Source organism: Heliconius melpomene, chromosome 9 (genome assembly GCF_056956725.1).
Source record: "Heliconius melpomene rosina isolate 202511_hmr_F chromosome 9, ASM5695672v1, whole genome shotgun sequence".
Taxonomy (NCBI): Eukaryota; Metazoa; Arthropoda; class Insecta; order Lepidoptera; family Nymphalidae; genus Heliconius; species Heliconius melpomene.
The window spans coordinates 2,546,913-2,563,896 of record NC_140397.1 but is presented as its reverse complement, the minus strand read 5'-3'; the positions used below and the strand labels follow the sequence as shown (position 1 = coordinate 2,563,896).

General features: G+C 34.3%; 1 protein-coding gene across 3 annotated transcripts in view; it reads left to right on the top strand.

Annotated features, from left to right (window-relative positions):
* The window catches only part of LOC146536174 (rho guanine nucleotide exchange factor 17), a 94,886-nt gene that overhangs the window by 74,388 nt on the left and 3,514 nt on the right, over positions 1-16,984 (top strand). For 2 of the 3 annotated variants that reach the window (XM_085190543.1, XM_085190545.1), the window contains exons 4-17: positions 6,552-6,629; positions 8,792-8,974; positions 9,286-9,514; positions 10,187-10,499; positions 10,868-10,959; positions 11,435-11,657; positions 11,860-11,951; positions 12,054-12,184; positions 12,657-12,817; positions 13,027-13,116; positions 13,276-13,496; positions 15,013-15,033; positions 15,492-15,669; positions 15,875-15,942. In XM_085190543.1, the coding sequence (XP_085046669.1) occupies positions 6,552-6,629; positions 8,792-8,974; positions 9,286-9,514; positions 10,187-10,499; positions 10,868-10,959; positions 11,435-11,657; positions 11,860-11,951; positions 12,054-12,184; positions 12,657-12,817; positions 13,027-13,116; positions 13,276-13,496; positions 15,013-15,033; positions 15,492-15,669; positions 15,875-15,942 (2,080 nt within the window). The remainder of the gene's footprint in view (positions 1-6,551; positions 6,630-8,791; positions 8,975-9,285; positions 9,515-10,186; positions 10,500-10,867; positions 10,960-11,434; positions 11,658-11,859; positions 11,952-12,053; positions 12,185-12,656; positions 12,818-13,026; positions 13,117-13,275; positions 13,497-15,012; positions 15,034-15,491; positions 15,670-15,874; positions 15,943-16,984) is intronic. The other variant, XM_085190544.1, reaches the window with a different exon arrangement.

Below are 16,984 nucleotides of genomic sequence, written 5' to 3'. Positions count from 1 at the left end.
TCAAATACCAGTTACCCGTCTCAGGTAATTTATAAAACCATTAATTCCATTCATTCATCAAGATTTCTCCATTCATCGTGAAGTTCACGGGGGAAATTAGCGAAGAGAGCCATAATCTTTTAAATAATCATACTAAATGAAAATCATGAAGGGGTAGGGTAGGGCACAAAGAAGTGACTGTAACGCGGCGGTTGCAGGTTCAATCCCCACTTGGGGGAATGAATTTTATTTTTTATTTATATTTTTATTTCTTCGCTCTACCTCGGCACGCAACGTCTCGATATATCATTCTATCTACATTGCTGTATTCAGGCTTAGAGCGTTAAGCTGATAGGTAAATGAAGTCGTCAAACGCGACGGTCGTGGATTCGATTCTTACTCATAGAAATTAATTGTTTTGATTTTCTTCGCTCTGGTCACAAGACAATTAGCTTCTTTGAGTTTTGCCACTTAACATGCAATGTCTCCAAAATTGAATAGAAAGTAGAGAACGGAGTGTTTTAACATAATGTAAAGTAAAATTGCCATAACCCTGCCATATGCGGGATAAAGCGTGAAACTAAAAAAAATTAACCTTCAAAGTGTGGTACAAAAGAACGAGATACGTAAGAAGTACTTGTTGAAGCAGACATGATTTTTAATTATAGCCTTTTTCTTATTCTAAGTTAAGAGGATTTATCGCAGACAAGAAAAAATCTAGATTTTATATAAGCGTTTGGTTTTGACATAATTTTTTACTGTTTATTTCTTTAATGGTTCGTTCGTTCGCCTCTAGAATTCGGCGGAAACTCCCCAGGGAACTAGATGGGGAATTTGGGAACCTAGTGGTTAAACACTCTGCTTCCCGTTAAGACATATCTGTTTCATGTCTCTGTCTCTGTCTGTTTTATCACTAGGTTCCCAGATTCCCCTTATCTATCATGCTATGAGCGGGAAACAGCGTGAACAAAAAAAAACAGGCAATTAATACAAAAATAAACTTGCATTATTAAATTGAAAATGTAAATAAAACCTACACTTACCTTTCCATGTTCATACAACGAATAAATATAGATATAAGTAAATTTATTTGTAAGTACCAAAGACCAAACGAGAAAGCGGAAAGTTTACTTTATTATGTTGTCTCTCCATTGTATTGACTTCCTCCACAAACTATAATAAAAATGTGGTAGGTGGTGTACTTAAACACCAAAGTATATGTATTCAAAGCTGTGTAGGGTTCTCGGAATAATGAGATGCCGCTTCTATGGGTTTCGACCTTGGATGCATGAGGAACGGTTTTTGTTTGACGTTAACGGAGTGGGTTTTTTTTATTTTTTGTTTTGGGTGGGAGAAGAGGGAATGGGGTTTATATATATTAGAGGTGTTGTTTAAAATTGGTATATGTATAATCTATAACAGAATTTATGTGTTTGTATATATTTTTTTTGTTAGTCAGGATTGGCAGAGGGGACATGAGAACCTAATGCAAGGATACTTTGTACCCATTAAGACACTTCAATTCCCCACTTGGTTATGGTTTCGATGTCCGGTTGAGGAAATAATTTTTTGAATACTTTCGTATCATCGCTCTGGTGTCGAGGCAAAGCGAAGCGATGCCTCCAGAATGCCTTCAGAAGACCTCCAGAAGGCTTCCAGAATTAACATTAGGATCCCTCCACCTACACGCGGGATACACCGTGAAGCTAGAATAAATATATAAAAAAACCCATTGATTATATAAGAAACATCGACATAAATACCAATAACAATTCTGCTTTCGGCTACATTATTATTGTCGTCTGTACGTTGAAATTGATCACGTTTGACGTATATACACATATGAAATGTTCACCGATGCATTACAGAATGGTTCACGTGACTGGTGCGGAGAGACCGGCCAATATATTGTTTAACAAAATGGAAAACTTGAAAATATTTAACTTTGTGAGAAATATTTGTGGATTCAATTATTTTTATTAGGGCCATTTGTAGCGCAAGTAAGGGGTTCGTTCCCGATTCGAGGAAATGAGATATTTAATATTAATTTAGAAGCGAGGCAAAACGCGGTGGTTAGTTCCGTCTCTTAACGCCACCATTGTCTCCAGAATCGGTGGAAAGTAGAGAACGAAAATTTCTTAATGAGAACGGAATGTCTTAATATTAGGTTCCCAGGTTCCCTCTGCCTACACAACGGGATACAGCGTGAAATTGAAAAATATATATATATATCTACACTCTAGTTGTCGCTACATTTTTATCTTAGTGAGCAAAGGAGTGTCTTAACATTAGGTTCCTAATTCCCCTCTACCTACCAAACTACGTGCGGGATACAGCGTGAAGCTAAAAACAAAGATATCCCTTATCTCATACAAGCTCATTTCGTACATCTACTAATGAGGCACGGGAGACGTCACCTTGCCCCAAATTGGTTTGATACTCTCATTAAAATCATTTTCACCTTGGATATCGGATCGATACACGATTACAAGGCTATGGGGCTGGGAAGTCGATGTTTTTGTGTAAAAAGCCTTTTTGTATTGAAATAGGATTTATTTGTATGAAAATGTATTAGAGTGAAGTAATTGTAATGATATTTGGCGGAGAGTGGAGAATAGAAGTGTCTTTAGGTTCTTAGGTTAAAAAAGTAGAGTTTTACTAATTGTGTATAACTAACTGATTTTTGTAATCTTTTTTTATTTCTATGAATTACATTGTTTGTTTACAAGTCTGATATTTACGTATTAAAGCTTCATCGAAATGACTCTCTTGTTAGTACTTTTGTTTACACAAACAAACAAATAAACACTTAAACAATAAGATATTTTTAGCTTCATGCTGTATTCCTCACAAAGCAGGGTAGACAGAGGGAACCTAGTGTTAAGACACTCCGTTCCCCACTTTCCGTCGAATTCTGGAGACATTACTTGTTAAATCGAACCCAAAGCTAGTCGCATTCTCTCTATTCTAAAGAATAATTATATATATAAGAAAAATATATTCATACCTCACTATACATGAAACTATTTAATATATTTATTAAGTTATTATAATTCTGATACAGCCCTATATTTTAAGCACTTTAATTACCGCTAAGCTCATGTGCTAACCCATAATTAACCTGGAAATGCTACCAGCGACGCCATTACAAGCAACCCACATTTACAAGCAATTATCAACTCTATAATTTAAATAATAAAACTTAAATTAGGTACTCCAAGTTATATGCAACAATATTGCAATACACCTATTTGGACATTGTTACGATTTTATTATTTCGCTTTCACCAGATTGGTATTGAGATTGACGTAAGAATATGTTTTACTAAATTTTATGTTTGTTTATTGAAATATTATAAACTATATTAGTTTTTGGGTTTTAAATATGTATATGACCTGTAGTTGTGCGGGGGTGGTTGTAGGTTCGATCCCATTGAAATGTTCAATATTTTCTTATCTTTCTTCTGGTAATGAGGTGAAGTGCGACGTAGAGTTGAATACGCAAAGCCTCTAGAATTCAGAGGAAAATGGGGAACGTAAGTGTCCTAATGGGTGCGGAGTGTCTTAACACTATGTTCCCTCTGTCTATCCTGCTTTGTGCGGGATATAGCGTTAAATTTGACAATTTAATTATTAAATTTGTCACTTAATAATAATGATAGTTATTATTTCTTGGACTGATATTCGAATCCACATCCAATATACTAAAAAAAAAGCTTTTTTTGCGCCTTCACGCTGTATTCCACAAATAGCAGTGTAAGCAGAGGGAACCTGGGACCCTACCGTTACACTCCGCTCCCATAAACAAAATATTCTCATTATAAAAATAGAGTTTTGTAACTTAAATAAAATTTTCCAAAAATATAACACGAACAATCTTAAGTGAGCCTCCCAATTTGCGCAATGAGGAAAATCCAAAATAAAATGAACAAATCCACTGACACCTAACGCTTTCATCGTGTAGTACTTCTCGCTTTAATTTTAGAATGATGACGACCGCTACTAAATTATATACTTAGATATTTAACACCTCGTCTACAAAAAAATTAAAATGTAAAGTTTGTAAGGAAATATTTATTTAATTATTAATTGGCTTATACACGTATGGCATAGTGGTAAAGCATTTGAACGGTATCCAAGAGGCACGGGTTGAAATGCCGCTACGTTCAATTTTTTTATAGGTTTTTTTAATAAATATTTTTCTTTCCTAAGTGTGGAATAGTACTTTAAATACATTAATTTTGTGTATGTAGAAGAAGTTTAAGTAATTTCCAGTTCCGTGAGTGGATATCGAATCTTTTCTTCTTTTCATATCTTTGAAGTGAAGAACTTTAAAAAATTAACCCTTGGTAAAAATATTTAGCCAAATTTAAGCATTACAACTATAACTAATGTAATAAGGCAAGAAAGAGAGTGGGGAACGGGGTCTCTTAAGACTAGGGTTCCCTCTGCCTACCCTGCTATATGCGGGATACAGCGTGAAGTTGATTTGTTTTTTTTTTAAATGTGACCTGCATCTAGTCCCTTATCAGCTATAAAAATCATAATTTAAGATTCCAAGAGTGTTATCTATCTCGACCTCGACACCGGATCGATATCTCATAAAATATTGTGTCCACTCAGTCTACTATTGAATAAGGCGAGAAACACATGCATTTTTATTACTCATATATAAATCAAACATTCTTCTGAACACGTTCTTCTTCATTTTTATTGTGGTATCCTCGCTGGTATCTACCGTTCTGTGTGCTAGAATAATTTATTCAACTAAATCCATTCATATTTGGTTCCGTCTATCAATTTTAAAACAAAATTTAAATATAATATAAAACTCTAAAATTTTCGTTTCTTTGAAAACTTTTTCGAATATTGGTAAATTTATAGAAAAGTTATAAGTGCAGTGTGTACTAGCGACGAGAAGATATTTTTTCTCAGTAAAATGAGAATAATAGACATTTCCACAGACAGTCTTATTTTATAATATACAGTGTTAAGCGCTGTTAACTAAGACAAAATAGAAATAATTAAATTTAAGGTAGAAATCACTGGGTTCTGATTGTAAAGGCCTTATCTCGCCTTTGGCGTTTAATCAATACTTCGTGTAGTCCACTTCTGATGTCTGCTACCGAATAGGGCGTTTACACACTTGCGTTACACTATGAATATTTATGAATGTAATTATTTTTTCTTGAAAGGGGATCAAATTAGTAACCTGTTCTGTTTAACAGACGCACGCTGCCACTTCGTCACCACTGGTTTCTGTCTAATTTAGTATAATAATAACTAATATGATTAATATAAAAAAATATATAATATTGTTAGCGTACTCGTGTAAAAGTGGGTAGATTTAGGTGAAAAAGACAGTAAAAGCAGTGGAATTGTGTCAAACGGGAACAGTTGCTTGTAGGCGGAAGCCCTGATTGGAAGGTATCTAGTGTGTAATGTTGTTATTGAGTGATACATGTCACTATTGTAATTACGTGGAACCTCTGTCCGAGTACATTGGAAACATATAGACGGTATGTGTTTTTATCGTGTTTTCTTAAAAACGCCAACCGCTTCCTATTTCTAACAATATATATTTTCATATTTAATATTGTAGGTATTTTAAAATAAATTTACAGTTAATTAACACCCCCATTCTACCATCCAGTACAGATTACATAGTCATATACGAGTATTCGACCAATATCTCATTAATTGTGAATATCCACTAATACCAGCTAAGACCATAATTATGTTAATGTTAATGCATATATTTGACTTATGTAATTAATATGTGAAATTATAATCCTGAGGCCAGTCGTGGCGTAGGGGCACTGTGACTGTAAACACAGCGGGTTGTAGGTTCGATTCCCACTAGAGGAAATTAAATATTTAATATTTCCCTTTTTCATCGCTTTGGTGTCGTGATTCACTCAACATAAATTCGGTGGGAAATTCAAATTCAAATTCAAAATATTCTTTATTCAAAAAAACTTATTATAAGCACTTTTGAATCGTCGAATGAACATATGAACTAAAAGCTACCAAATGGTAGGCTAAATGGGGAAAGGAGCTGCGGTATGTGAAATACAGAGTGAAGCTGATTTGCTTTTAATTTACAGTAAATAATTACCGCCATTCCATCATCCAGTATTCGATCAATTTCTCATTAATTGTGGCTACCCACTAATACTAGCTAAGGCGGTAATTACTGTAATTGTTTAGCGCATATAACAATAAAGCTGTCAGTACTTGAGTTATGTAATTTATATGTTAAGTTATTATTCGGATCTTAACTAATGTTCAGCTTCACGCTGTATCCCGCACACGGCGGGGTAGGCACTTACTAGCAAGCAGAGGGAGCATAGTGTTAATACACTCTGTTCTCCGTTTTGTGCCGATTTTTTGAGGCATTGCTTGTTGATAGCAATATAAATATAAATATATGTATATATACATATTTCATTTCGTTGAGTGGAAATCGAACCTAAAACCAGTTACGTTCACAATTACACTATTGTGCCTCTATTTGTATTGTATTTGTATATTGTTCAAATAATTTATATATAATTTATTATTTTGTTATAGGACACAAGAACGCACGTCGTGGTCGAATTGTACGAGACTGAAAAATCCTATGTGGAGGCTTTGGAGATTTTAGTTAAGGTAATTTCTTTTAGAAAAATATTAGTTATTCGTTCCCGAGTTAAATTATGTTTTTAAAGGGATTGGAAGAACGAAGATATTTTGTAATGGCGGTCAGAGTTACCTCGGGTGCTTAAAATGTACCATATGTCACCACGTGGGAGAAGTTGCAGTTAAAAAAATTGTATTGTAAAAAAAATAATTACATATTTATGATAGTAATAAATGAAAATAAATCAGCTTCACGCTGTATCAAGCATATAGCAGGGTAGACAGAGAGAATCTAGTGTAAAACCCTCCGATCCCTACTTTCTGGCAAATTTTTCTATATAAGTAAGTGCCAAAGTGCTCTTGACTTACCTCAAATTACCAGAAAATTCGATTTTAAACTAAATATAATTGGAACAAACCATGGAAAACTTTAGCTAATATATTAATATGCATCATAAAATTATATTAATATAAATCTGTCCGTCCATCCGTTCTAAATTAAGTGGTTGACAAAATTATTATATTTACGCCGCCGTGGAAATACCAGGGCTGGCGATGGAAGGATATACATAGGCACTGGTTTTCCTCCATATTTCACAAAGAAATTTGATTCAATAATAAATGTTTGATGAAATTATGTGGAAATATTGCTTCAAATATACATTTTGACAGCTACTGATTTATGGTGACAGGAAATATATTTACTGTGGTGTAAGATTTTTTCAGCTTCACGCTTTATCCCGCTCACAGCAGATTAGGCAGAGGGAACCTAGTGTTAAGATACTCCGTTCTTATTTTCCATGTGTGACTGTATACGCAAAAGGTTATGGGTTCAATTCCCACTGAGAAAATGAAATATTTAATATTTTCATTACTTCGCTCTGCTGTCAAAGAAAAGCGCGGCGTTAAGTTACAGCGTAAAATATTGTGAAATAACCTTCTTTAAGAAAACATTCTGTGCTTGTTTAGCTAGAAATTCTGGAAACCATTATTAGAAGTATTACACACCCGCCTCAATCAAAGTGACATTATTTATGACGCCACAAATCAAAAATTCGATTTAAAGTGTGTACGAATATTTGGAAATAAACGTGGCATTATATTTACTAATATTTTTTAATTTACTACTTCTTTTTTTCAAAAAAGAGGAGGTTCAATTCCTATATATATTATTTTGTTTGTCCGTCGACTTCTCCATTTCTATTCTATTATCTGTCATTTGCAGACTAATTTCAGAGATTCTTTTTTTTTGAACGAGTTTTCCATTATAAATGTAGCATATTTAAATTGATTTATATAATACTTACCTTATTGCTTAAAAACTGAGTTTCTTGGATTTTCTTCACTCTTCTTCTTTTTTTCACTCTGGTTCATTTACTTGGTTCTTACGTCTGAGGCAGTAACTCTACTATAATGGTGGTAAATTATTTGACGTTCAAAAATTATACAAACCACCTGTTATTTTGATCACAAAAACAAAAAAGAGATCATTAAAAGATATAAAAAAACAAACATAAAACATATAAGTACAAATAGAAACAATATACATTCATAATAAGTTTTTTATTTATAACTCAGTTATGGAACCCAATGAAATTTTCCATTCCATAGCAAGTTAACTTGGTAGAGTCGAGTCTTTATTGCATTACCAGATGTAAGTAGGGGGATGCTGGGTTTTATAAATTTTCCGATTGGGTTTGTCTTTCATTAAGCGAGCGTCTCTGTGAAATGACATTTTTCTGTAAAAGTGCTACTTTTAAAAGCTCTCGATGGTAAATCTGGTTGGATTTCTCTTTTGTTTTGGTTTTCTTTTGTTAGTGTTATAATTTTATATTGCTTACATATTTTTGTTTACTACATTTACATAATATATATTCAGTTTTACACTGTATCCCGCACACAGGAGGTACGCAGAGGGAAGAGATTCCGTTTCGCAGAACTTTCGAGATAAAGCGTGTTTGTCTACCAAAATAAATTAAATATATATAAGAATTCCCAAGAATTGGGTTCGAAACTACTACCATCGATGTCACAGTCACAGTGGCAACGTTGCCATCATTAGTATATTTTTTTAATAAAAATTAAAGGAAAATAAGACTAAATTAACATTTTTATAATTTTAATTAACGATTTAAATATTCCTAATATAATAAATATTCTTAATACATAATATTTTATTTAATTATTTACAGAAATACCTCCAACCACTGAAAAGTCCTGAAAACGCAGGACTTCTCGACGCGTTCGTGGTGGATGAAATATTCTACCAGGTGCCGGCCATATTGAACGTGCATCAAGTGTTTTTGGAGCAGTTGAGGCGGAGACTGGAGCAATGGGACCTGCAGCAGAAAGTTGGCGATGTTTTCTTGGATGTGGTGAGTGATAATGTTTGGTTATTTATTGACTGTAACCTGCATATGACAGTGTAAAACGAGGGAACCTCGGAACCTGGTGTTAGATACTCCCATGTAGTAATTATACAACTCTCAATGAGACACATCTGTACTTGTTTGTTTCTGCTAAATTCTCGCCTATGTTAAGGCGTTGAGGCAGGCTTTACCAGAGCGAGCGAACAAATTATTAAATATTTAATTCCCCGAGTGGGAATCGAACCCACAACCGCCGCGTTTACACTCGCATGCTTCTAAAATTAATTTTAACTTATAGAATATTTTAATTGTTCCAGTTTACCAAACCCACCGTAATGGACACGTACATGTCGTTCATAAACAATTTGAAGAAAGCAAAGGAAACTATCAAAAACGCAGCAGCTTCGAGGCCGGCGTTTGCCAAATTCCTGGACGCTATGGCGAGGGACCACAAGGGAAAACTGTCTTTGGACAATCTTCTTATTAAACCAGTTCAGAAGTTTCCAAGCTATAAGCTCTTAATACAAAGGCTGATAAAACATACAGGTATAACCATTTGTTACTTTAATTATAGATGATATTTTTTTTATTTTAGAATTTAATTAAGAATTATTAGGGGACTTGTTTCTTTATCGCTTCGCTTGGTTTTATTCCAATAAAAACCTTTTTGTTGGACATCATTTTACCAATTTCTCGTATTAAAAAAAATCTCTCATGTATTTTTTACAACTATAATCAACCTAAACATAATCCTTTCTCAGACAGACAAAGTCACGAATAAAAGTTTATAGACTGTAAGAAATAATCGCTTCAACTTCAGCCTTGTAGCCTCCATTTCAATCTATGTAATGATACTATTTCTAATACATTTAATCTAACTAACAAATAATAATGAAATTGTTATTGATTTATTTAAGTGTCTTTAGATATTTTTATCTATTTTGGTAACTGTTCTATTGACCTAGTTTATGGCTGAGCTAGACGTTACTATATAAAAATTATACCATATATCAGTATAGAATGCAAAATAAATCTGTACTCATGGGTTTGATTTCCATCCGGGGGATAGAAGTATTTTCATTTGCCTCAATGTATCGAAACGTTGAAAGTGGAGAACGTAGTGTCTTAACACTAGGGTCCCTCTGCGTACCCTGCTATACGAGTATGTGGGAAACAGCGTGATGCTATGTGAAACTAAAAAAATCTCATAATTTACAGACCAATCCCACCCTGACCACAAATTGCTACTCGAAGCACAGAAAGAAATCCACGACCTATTAGAACTGATCAACTGCACTGAACGTGAAAGTCTAGAATTAGAACAACAACAACAAACACTAAGAGATCTAGAACAAATGATTGAAGGCCTCTCCAACTTAGTGATTGTGGACCGGACGTTTATACGACATGAAATGGTCACTATGCCTTCCGTTCAAGGCACTATAAAAGATAGAGCTCTATTTCTCTTCAACGATTCTCTCCTCATTACAAGTGTTAAGAGACGAACTGGAACTATTAAGAAACCCATTCCGTAAGTTGAATTTGTATGTGGATAGTAAATTTAAATTATGGTTGATAACTTAATCTGTTAGAAGTTTTAAATAAGAATGACTCAGTGGGACAGCGTTGCTATAAATTAGGGGATTGTGGGGTCGATTCCCACTCATGGGAGGAATGAAATATTTTCATTTGTCTGCTCTTCAAAAACTATTCCTGGAATTTGGGTGGAAAGTGGAGGCACAAATGGCCTGAGGCTGGACTACCTCTGTCTTCCCTGCAATTAGCAGAAGTAACTTAAAAGTAAATCCAATTTTTAACTATATTTCTTAGAGTTAGTTAGTAATAAAAAAATATATGAAAAGAGTCTTACTTTAACTTTATTTAATTTGTATATTACAGAACATACCAAAGCAGTATAGCGAGTCAAATGGAAGGAAATAAGTATAAACTTCTAATGAGGATATCGTTAGCTGACGTAGAAATCGTTAAGGGTAAGTTAGTTGTACCGCTTAATTTAATCTTATTAAATGTTTCTCTCCTATTTCTGTCAAAATAAACGGTGTGCCCAACGCTGGGTTCTCTGCACGCAATGCCTCTAGAAATCGGCGGAAACGGGGGACGTGCCTTAACACTGATTAGAGGGAATCAGTGTAACCTAACCTGCTATGTGCGAGATACAGCGTGAAGCTGATTTGATTTTGATTTTATAAAACAAAATACGGCGTTGGGCTTTGCCACTCTACACGTATCTGGAAAATTGGGCGACGCGTGATGAACGAAGTGTGTTAACACTATGTTCCCTCTGCTCATACTAATTGTATGCTGTTAAAATTCCGAACGAATCTAGGAAAAAAGTACCAATATAGAAAGAAACCTTCGTTCAATATATTATAATTATCACCATATGCCAAACAAAACCAGCTAAACAAAACATTATATCTAACATAACAATTATCAATTCCACAGCAAAAGACGAAAACATAAGGCGGATAATACACGAAGTAGAGACATTAACGGAGGACGTCAACACACTAACTCAAATATCTGAACACGTGGCGGCGTTGCACACCCAGCACGGTCAGCTCGAGGAACTTGTGAGGGACATGTTGCATACTGTCAACAGGCAGCTGTCAGAACGACAGAATAGTGATACGCAGTTGTGCTATATGGAAGTCAGTGTTAATACTTCGTGAGTGTTGTTTGTTAATATTAATAGGTTGGAAAATGATTGTGTTAGGTGTGGGTTCGATTCCATTAAATGTTTAAATCAAAACAAAACAAACTATAAAAGTATCATTCATAAAAAAAATATTGGAGTCATGTTGAATTACAGCATAAGATTATTTATATCTATGTATATATATATAAAAAAAATATGTATAAATTTTCAGGAGCGGACCAGAAAATCTCACAATAATATTTCCTAAAACAGAAAAAAGAAGTAATTGGGAGGAGCTAATAAATGAGACCAAGCAGAAATTGAGTGAGTTTTGTGACAAAAATACTTCTACAAGTTTAAGTATTTTTTGGCAATAAGAAAATTTGATTGGACCTCCCTTTTTATACAAAAAATAACGAATTCCAGGTGTATACGGTCCAGAGAGACCAGCTCCTGAGTTCCTATCGCCCGTCCCGATAAGGAAGACCCGCGCCGGATTGCAGTTCACCTGCGCAGCGCCGACGTTACCTCCTAAGGGACAGTCTCCTGATGTTTGGGTATGTATTATTATAATCTATTATACTATATTAATAAATACTTGTATAACGGAAGATATATAAGAGAAACTATAATTTAGGGCATGTATCTTTATTTATTTATATAAACTTTGTTTGCTTCTTTGTACACTTATGTAAGCTAATCTCAAAAACTACTTAACCGATTTTAATTCAGTTTTTATTATTATATTTTGGCAAACTTATCTTAACTTTTAATATTTATTTAATTTCATTTAGTTCATGAATGAAAAATTTATATCAATTTTCGAACGCAGACGAACTCCCAAGCATATCTAGTATCCAATATAGATAACAGTGTACATGTAGGTAGTATTGCCACAGATGAAAAATATATTAAAAAATATATATATAAAAAAGTGTTGCCAACATATACAAAATTTATTCTCATCATTTTCATCACATGAAATACCATATTTCTCAAGTTCTTTTATGATTATTTTCTCCCTTCTAGGTATGTAACAGCGACGGCTACGTAGGCCAAGTGTGCGTGCTAACGTTATCTCCTAAGCCGCAAGTGACGTCATGCAATGGTGTTTGCAACGCGCGTATCCTGTGCGTGGCCTGCATACCCCCAGCACCGGCGCTCACGAGGCAGCAGACCTTGGATATACCGTGGGTTTTAGTATTTTTTCTTTTGTTATTTATTTTAATATTTCTTTTATTCTATTATCTTCAATACACAATAAACTCCAGAATTCGGTGGAAAGTGGGCAATAGATGTCTAGATGGAAGCGGAGTGTCTTAAAACTAGATTTCTCTCTGTCTTCTCTACTATATACAGAACACAGCGTAGAGCTAAAAATAACGTTACTTATTTTCAGGAGTACAAGTTCATTAAACAGCACCAGTTCGAAGCCCGGCATTAGTATATCGGATCCAGATGAAAGCTCCAAGAGCATTAGATTAGACAGGTATGTCAAAAAGTAATAGTTATTTTTAGGTTCCTTGAGAGGTGGTCTAAGTGAAAATAGTGTTAATATCGCATAGCATATATTTTAAAGTCGTTTAAAGAATTTAACAGTTAAATTACATATCCCTCATCAATTTCATAACAAAATCTCATCACACAGTTCATCATCAAGCGACGATGACGACGACGGTTCATCAAGCGAGAACCAAGATGCTAATTCTGAACGTAGCCAGGAATCAGCCCGCCTCACCAAGACCCTCACTCCTAACCATAGTAAAAGTTTGAGCTCGCCTCACACCGGCCAGAACATTCCTGTACATCCCGTGATGAAGTCCAGTTCGAATCCGGCTGTGGATAAACAAGCTATGGGTATTACTTCTGGTATGGTTTATATGTTTTAAATTTTACAAATTGTTTTGAATTTTCATAAATGTAAAAGAAATAGATTTTAAAAGTATAAGTAAAACAAATATTTAAAATTTATTAAATAACTTTTTAAATAAATAAATAAATAAAATAATTCAGTAACTAAAAGTTAATCTCTGTAGAAAAATGTTTGTAAAATCTTAACCCTACTGCACTAGATTATTAAATTATTGGTACATATCTCTTCTTACTTTTGTTTGCTTCATTGGATTGCACTTTGCGAACATTCCACCCGAAGAGGTCTAGGTCTTAATACAGTTGCACAAATTCAAATTCAAATTCAAAATATTCTTTATTCAAATAAACTATAAAAGCACTTTTGAATCGTCGAATGTACATGTCAACAAAAAGCTACCACCGGTTCGGAAGGCAGTTCTGCTGAGAAGAGCCGGCAAGAAACTCAACAGTTGCTCTTTTCAAAGTCAATAGTATATTTTACTATTACATTAGCTGGCAGCTATCCTGCCTGACATTCCATAGACATTAATTCCATACATGTTTATCCTCTAAATATTCTTGAACAGTGTAATAAGCTTTACTTGTTAGAACTTTTTTCACAGATATTTTAAATTTTGAAAGTGGCAAACTAAGAATACACTGCGGAATTTTATTATATACATGTATACTCAGCCCCATAAAAGATTTATTAACTTTTTGGAGGCGAAAACTTGGAGTAACAATCTTATCTTTATTTCTCGTTCCTATCTTATGACTGTCGCTATTTTTTCTATGACAATGTATATTTTGTCGGACAAAGAGAATATTATAGTATATAAATTGGGATTGCATTGCAACATTGGATTGCAACTGTAATAATACCTGCATCTCTGAAAACATGTCGTAGAGAATCTCGAGCTCTTAAATTATAAATATATCTCACAGCTCTTTTTTGGAGAATAAATATTGAATTGATATCTGAAGCACTGCCCCATAGCAGCATTCCATAAGATAAAATACTATGAAAGTAGCTAAAATAGACTAGTCGGGCAGTTTCAACGTCCGTCATTTGTCTTACTTTGTTAATTGCGAACGCGGCAGAGCTGAGTTTATCTGCAAGTGCTTCCAGATCCACAATATTTTTAATATACTGTCTTCAGTTATAAGGGCTCGAGGTACTGGTACTCAGTAAAATCGGAGACTTCGAATTTATTTACCTATCCGCTTCGCGTGGAATGACCTACGCAAAAATAATATAAATAGTAGTTTAACTATATTTTTCAAAAGCAAGCAGATAAAGGTAATTTTTTTATAAACTAACATTATATATAAGTTTTGTTTCCAAATAACTTTCTAAGTTATTCAGTAGTAATTTCGTCAATATTTTAATCATTTTTCATTTACATAACACCTTAGTAAGTAAAATATGATTTATGTAAAAAAATATTTACTCGTTTGTTTTCATTTCCATACTCTTGTTTTTATTAGAATAGAACTAAAACAGAACTTTTCCTTTATTTCTAACGCCACTTAGTTCCTGGACGTATAATGGCTGGTATGGACCTTCATTATTTTCTACTTAATTTTGAGTATCTGTAGAATCTAAATCTATTCACTTTTTTAATTATATTTTTTGAAACATTGTAATTACTATATTTATGTTTCATATTTATTTTTTAGATTCATTGTTGTAAATAGTCTTATTAAAAAATGAATTTACATGTGGATTACGATTCGTTTAAATTACTTTTTTACCTATATAGACACTATGTGGCGTTAAGTTCCGTCACTGACAATGCAATGTCTAGAAAATTAAGCGACAAGTGGTGGACCAAATGTCTTAGCTTACCCTACTAAACGGGAGAAGCGTAAGGAAAAAACATATCTAACAGGGAAAGAACTACGGCCAGTTCCGTGGCCGTGGCGCAAGCATGCGATTGTAAAAGCGATAGGTTATGGGTTCAATTCAATTCAATTTTTTTTAAATTTTAATTTCTAAATAATCAAACCCAGGTACACTATCATCACCAGCAAGCAGACAGTCATCGGAGGACAGCGCCACAACCAACCAGCCCACCATGTGGCTAGGAACGGAAGACGGTTGCATACACGTCTACAATTGCTTAGATAATATACGTATTAAGAAGAATAAAGTGAAACTGCAGCATAATTCTGGTGTGCATTCCATTGTGTGAGTGTTTCGTTTTTATTTTATTTTACAAAGCTTAGGCGCGGGTTCAAATCCTGCTACGTTAAAAAAATTATGTTTTTCTAATAAAAGTGGTTTTCTTTCCTAAGTGTGGGATGACACTTTAAATATATTTTAAAAAATATTTTATTTTATTAACAATTGGTTTGAAAAGATAAACATCCCTTATCAAATATTTTTATTTCAGATATATGGAGGGAAAGGTTTTCGTGGCGCTCGGGAACGGCGATCTAGTCGTTTATTGTAGAGATATTGGTAAGCTATAAAGACTATTATGCTATAAAATTAGTATTAAAACTAAATCGTTAATTTGAACTCTAAATATTTGGAAAAATCTAACTGAAACAGTTCAGAAGCATACAATCCAACCGCAAAACAGTATAAAAGATTAGTAAGTAAAATATCAATTTGTTAATTTTAAATTAATAAAAAATATATTTGCTATCCCGTTTTTTTCCACTTCCTGGAGAATTCCATTGCAATCCTCTGTGATCAATGCCAACAATGCCCATGCCCATGCGCGAGTTTTTTTCCCAAACACGGTCATAATATAACAATAGCTTAAAGCAGGCGAAGTGTGCGTAGGTCGCAAGTTTCATATATACAGGGTGAGTCATATTGAACTTTCCGATTTCAATAAGGTGTGTATTAAAAACAAAGCGACATGCAGTAAAAATTATTTTATTGTTTGAAAGCACATAACATGCAGTTTTAATTTAGTTGGTTTTAAAAATGATATCCTGTAAATGTCTACCTCCATTGACCACACACTGCTGAAGCCTTTCCCGGAAGTTGTCCATTACTCGTCGAGTCATATTCAGCGGAATAGCATTGATTTCTTCCGTGATTGCAGCCTTCAGTTCATCGATGGTTCGGGGACGATGCGTGTACACCTTTTCCTTCAGGTAACCCCAGAGAAAGAAATCGCAGGGGGTTAAATCAGGTGATCTCGGCGGCCACCCAACGTCACCTCGCAAAGAAATGAGATGACCGGGAAACATTTGTCGCAGGATTTCCATTGAACGCCTGGATGTATGGGCTGTAGCACCATCTTGTTGGAACCAGATGTTATCGTTGTCATGATTCTGCGTTAATTCCTCCAATTTCGGTTTCAGAAAAGTTTCAAGCATGTCACAATACCGAGCAGAGGTAACTGTGACGACTTGACCATCTTCTTCAAAAAAATAGGGACCCCACACACCAAACTCTGCAATAGCGCACCACACTGTCACTCGAGGGCTGTGAAGTGGTCGTTCGTGTAGGTTTCGTGGGTTATTCTCAGCCCAGTATCGAAAAT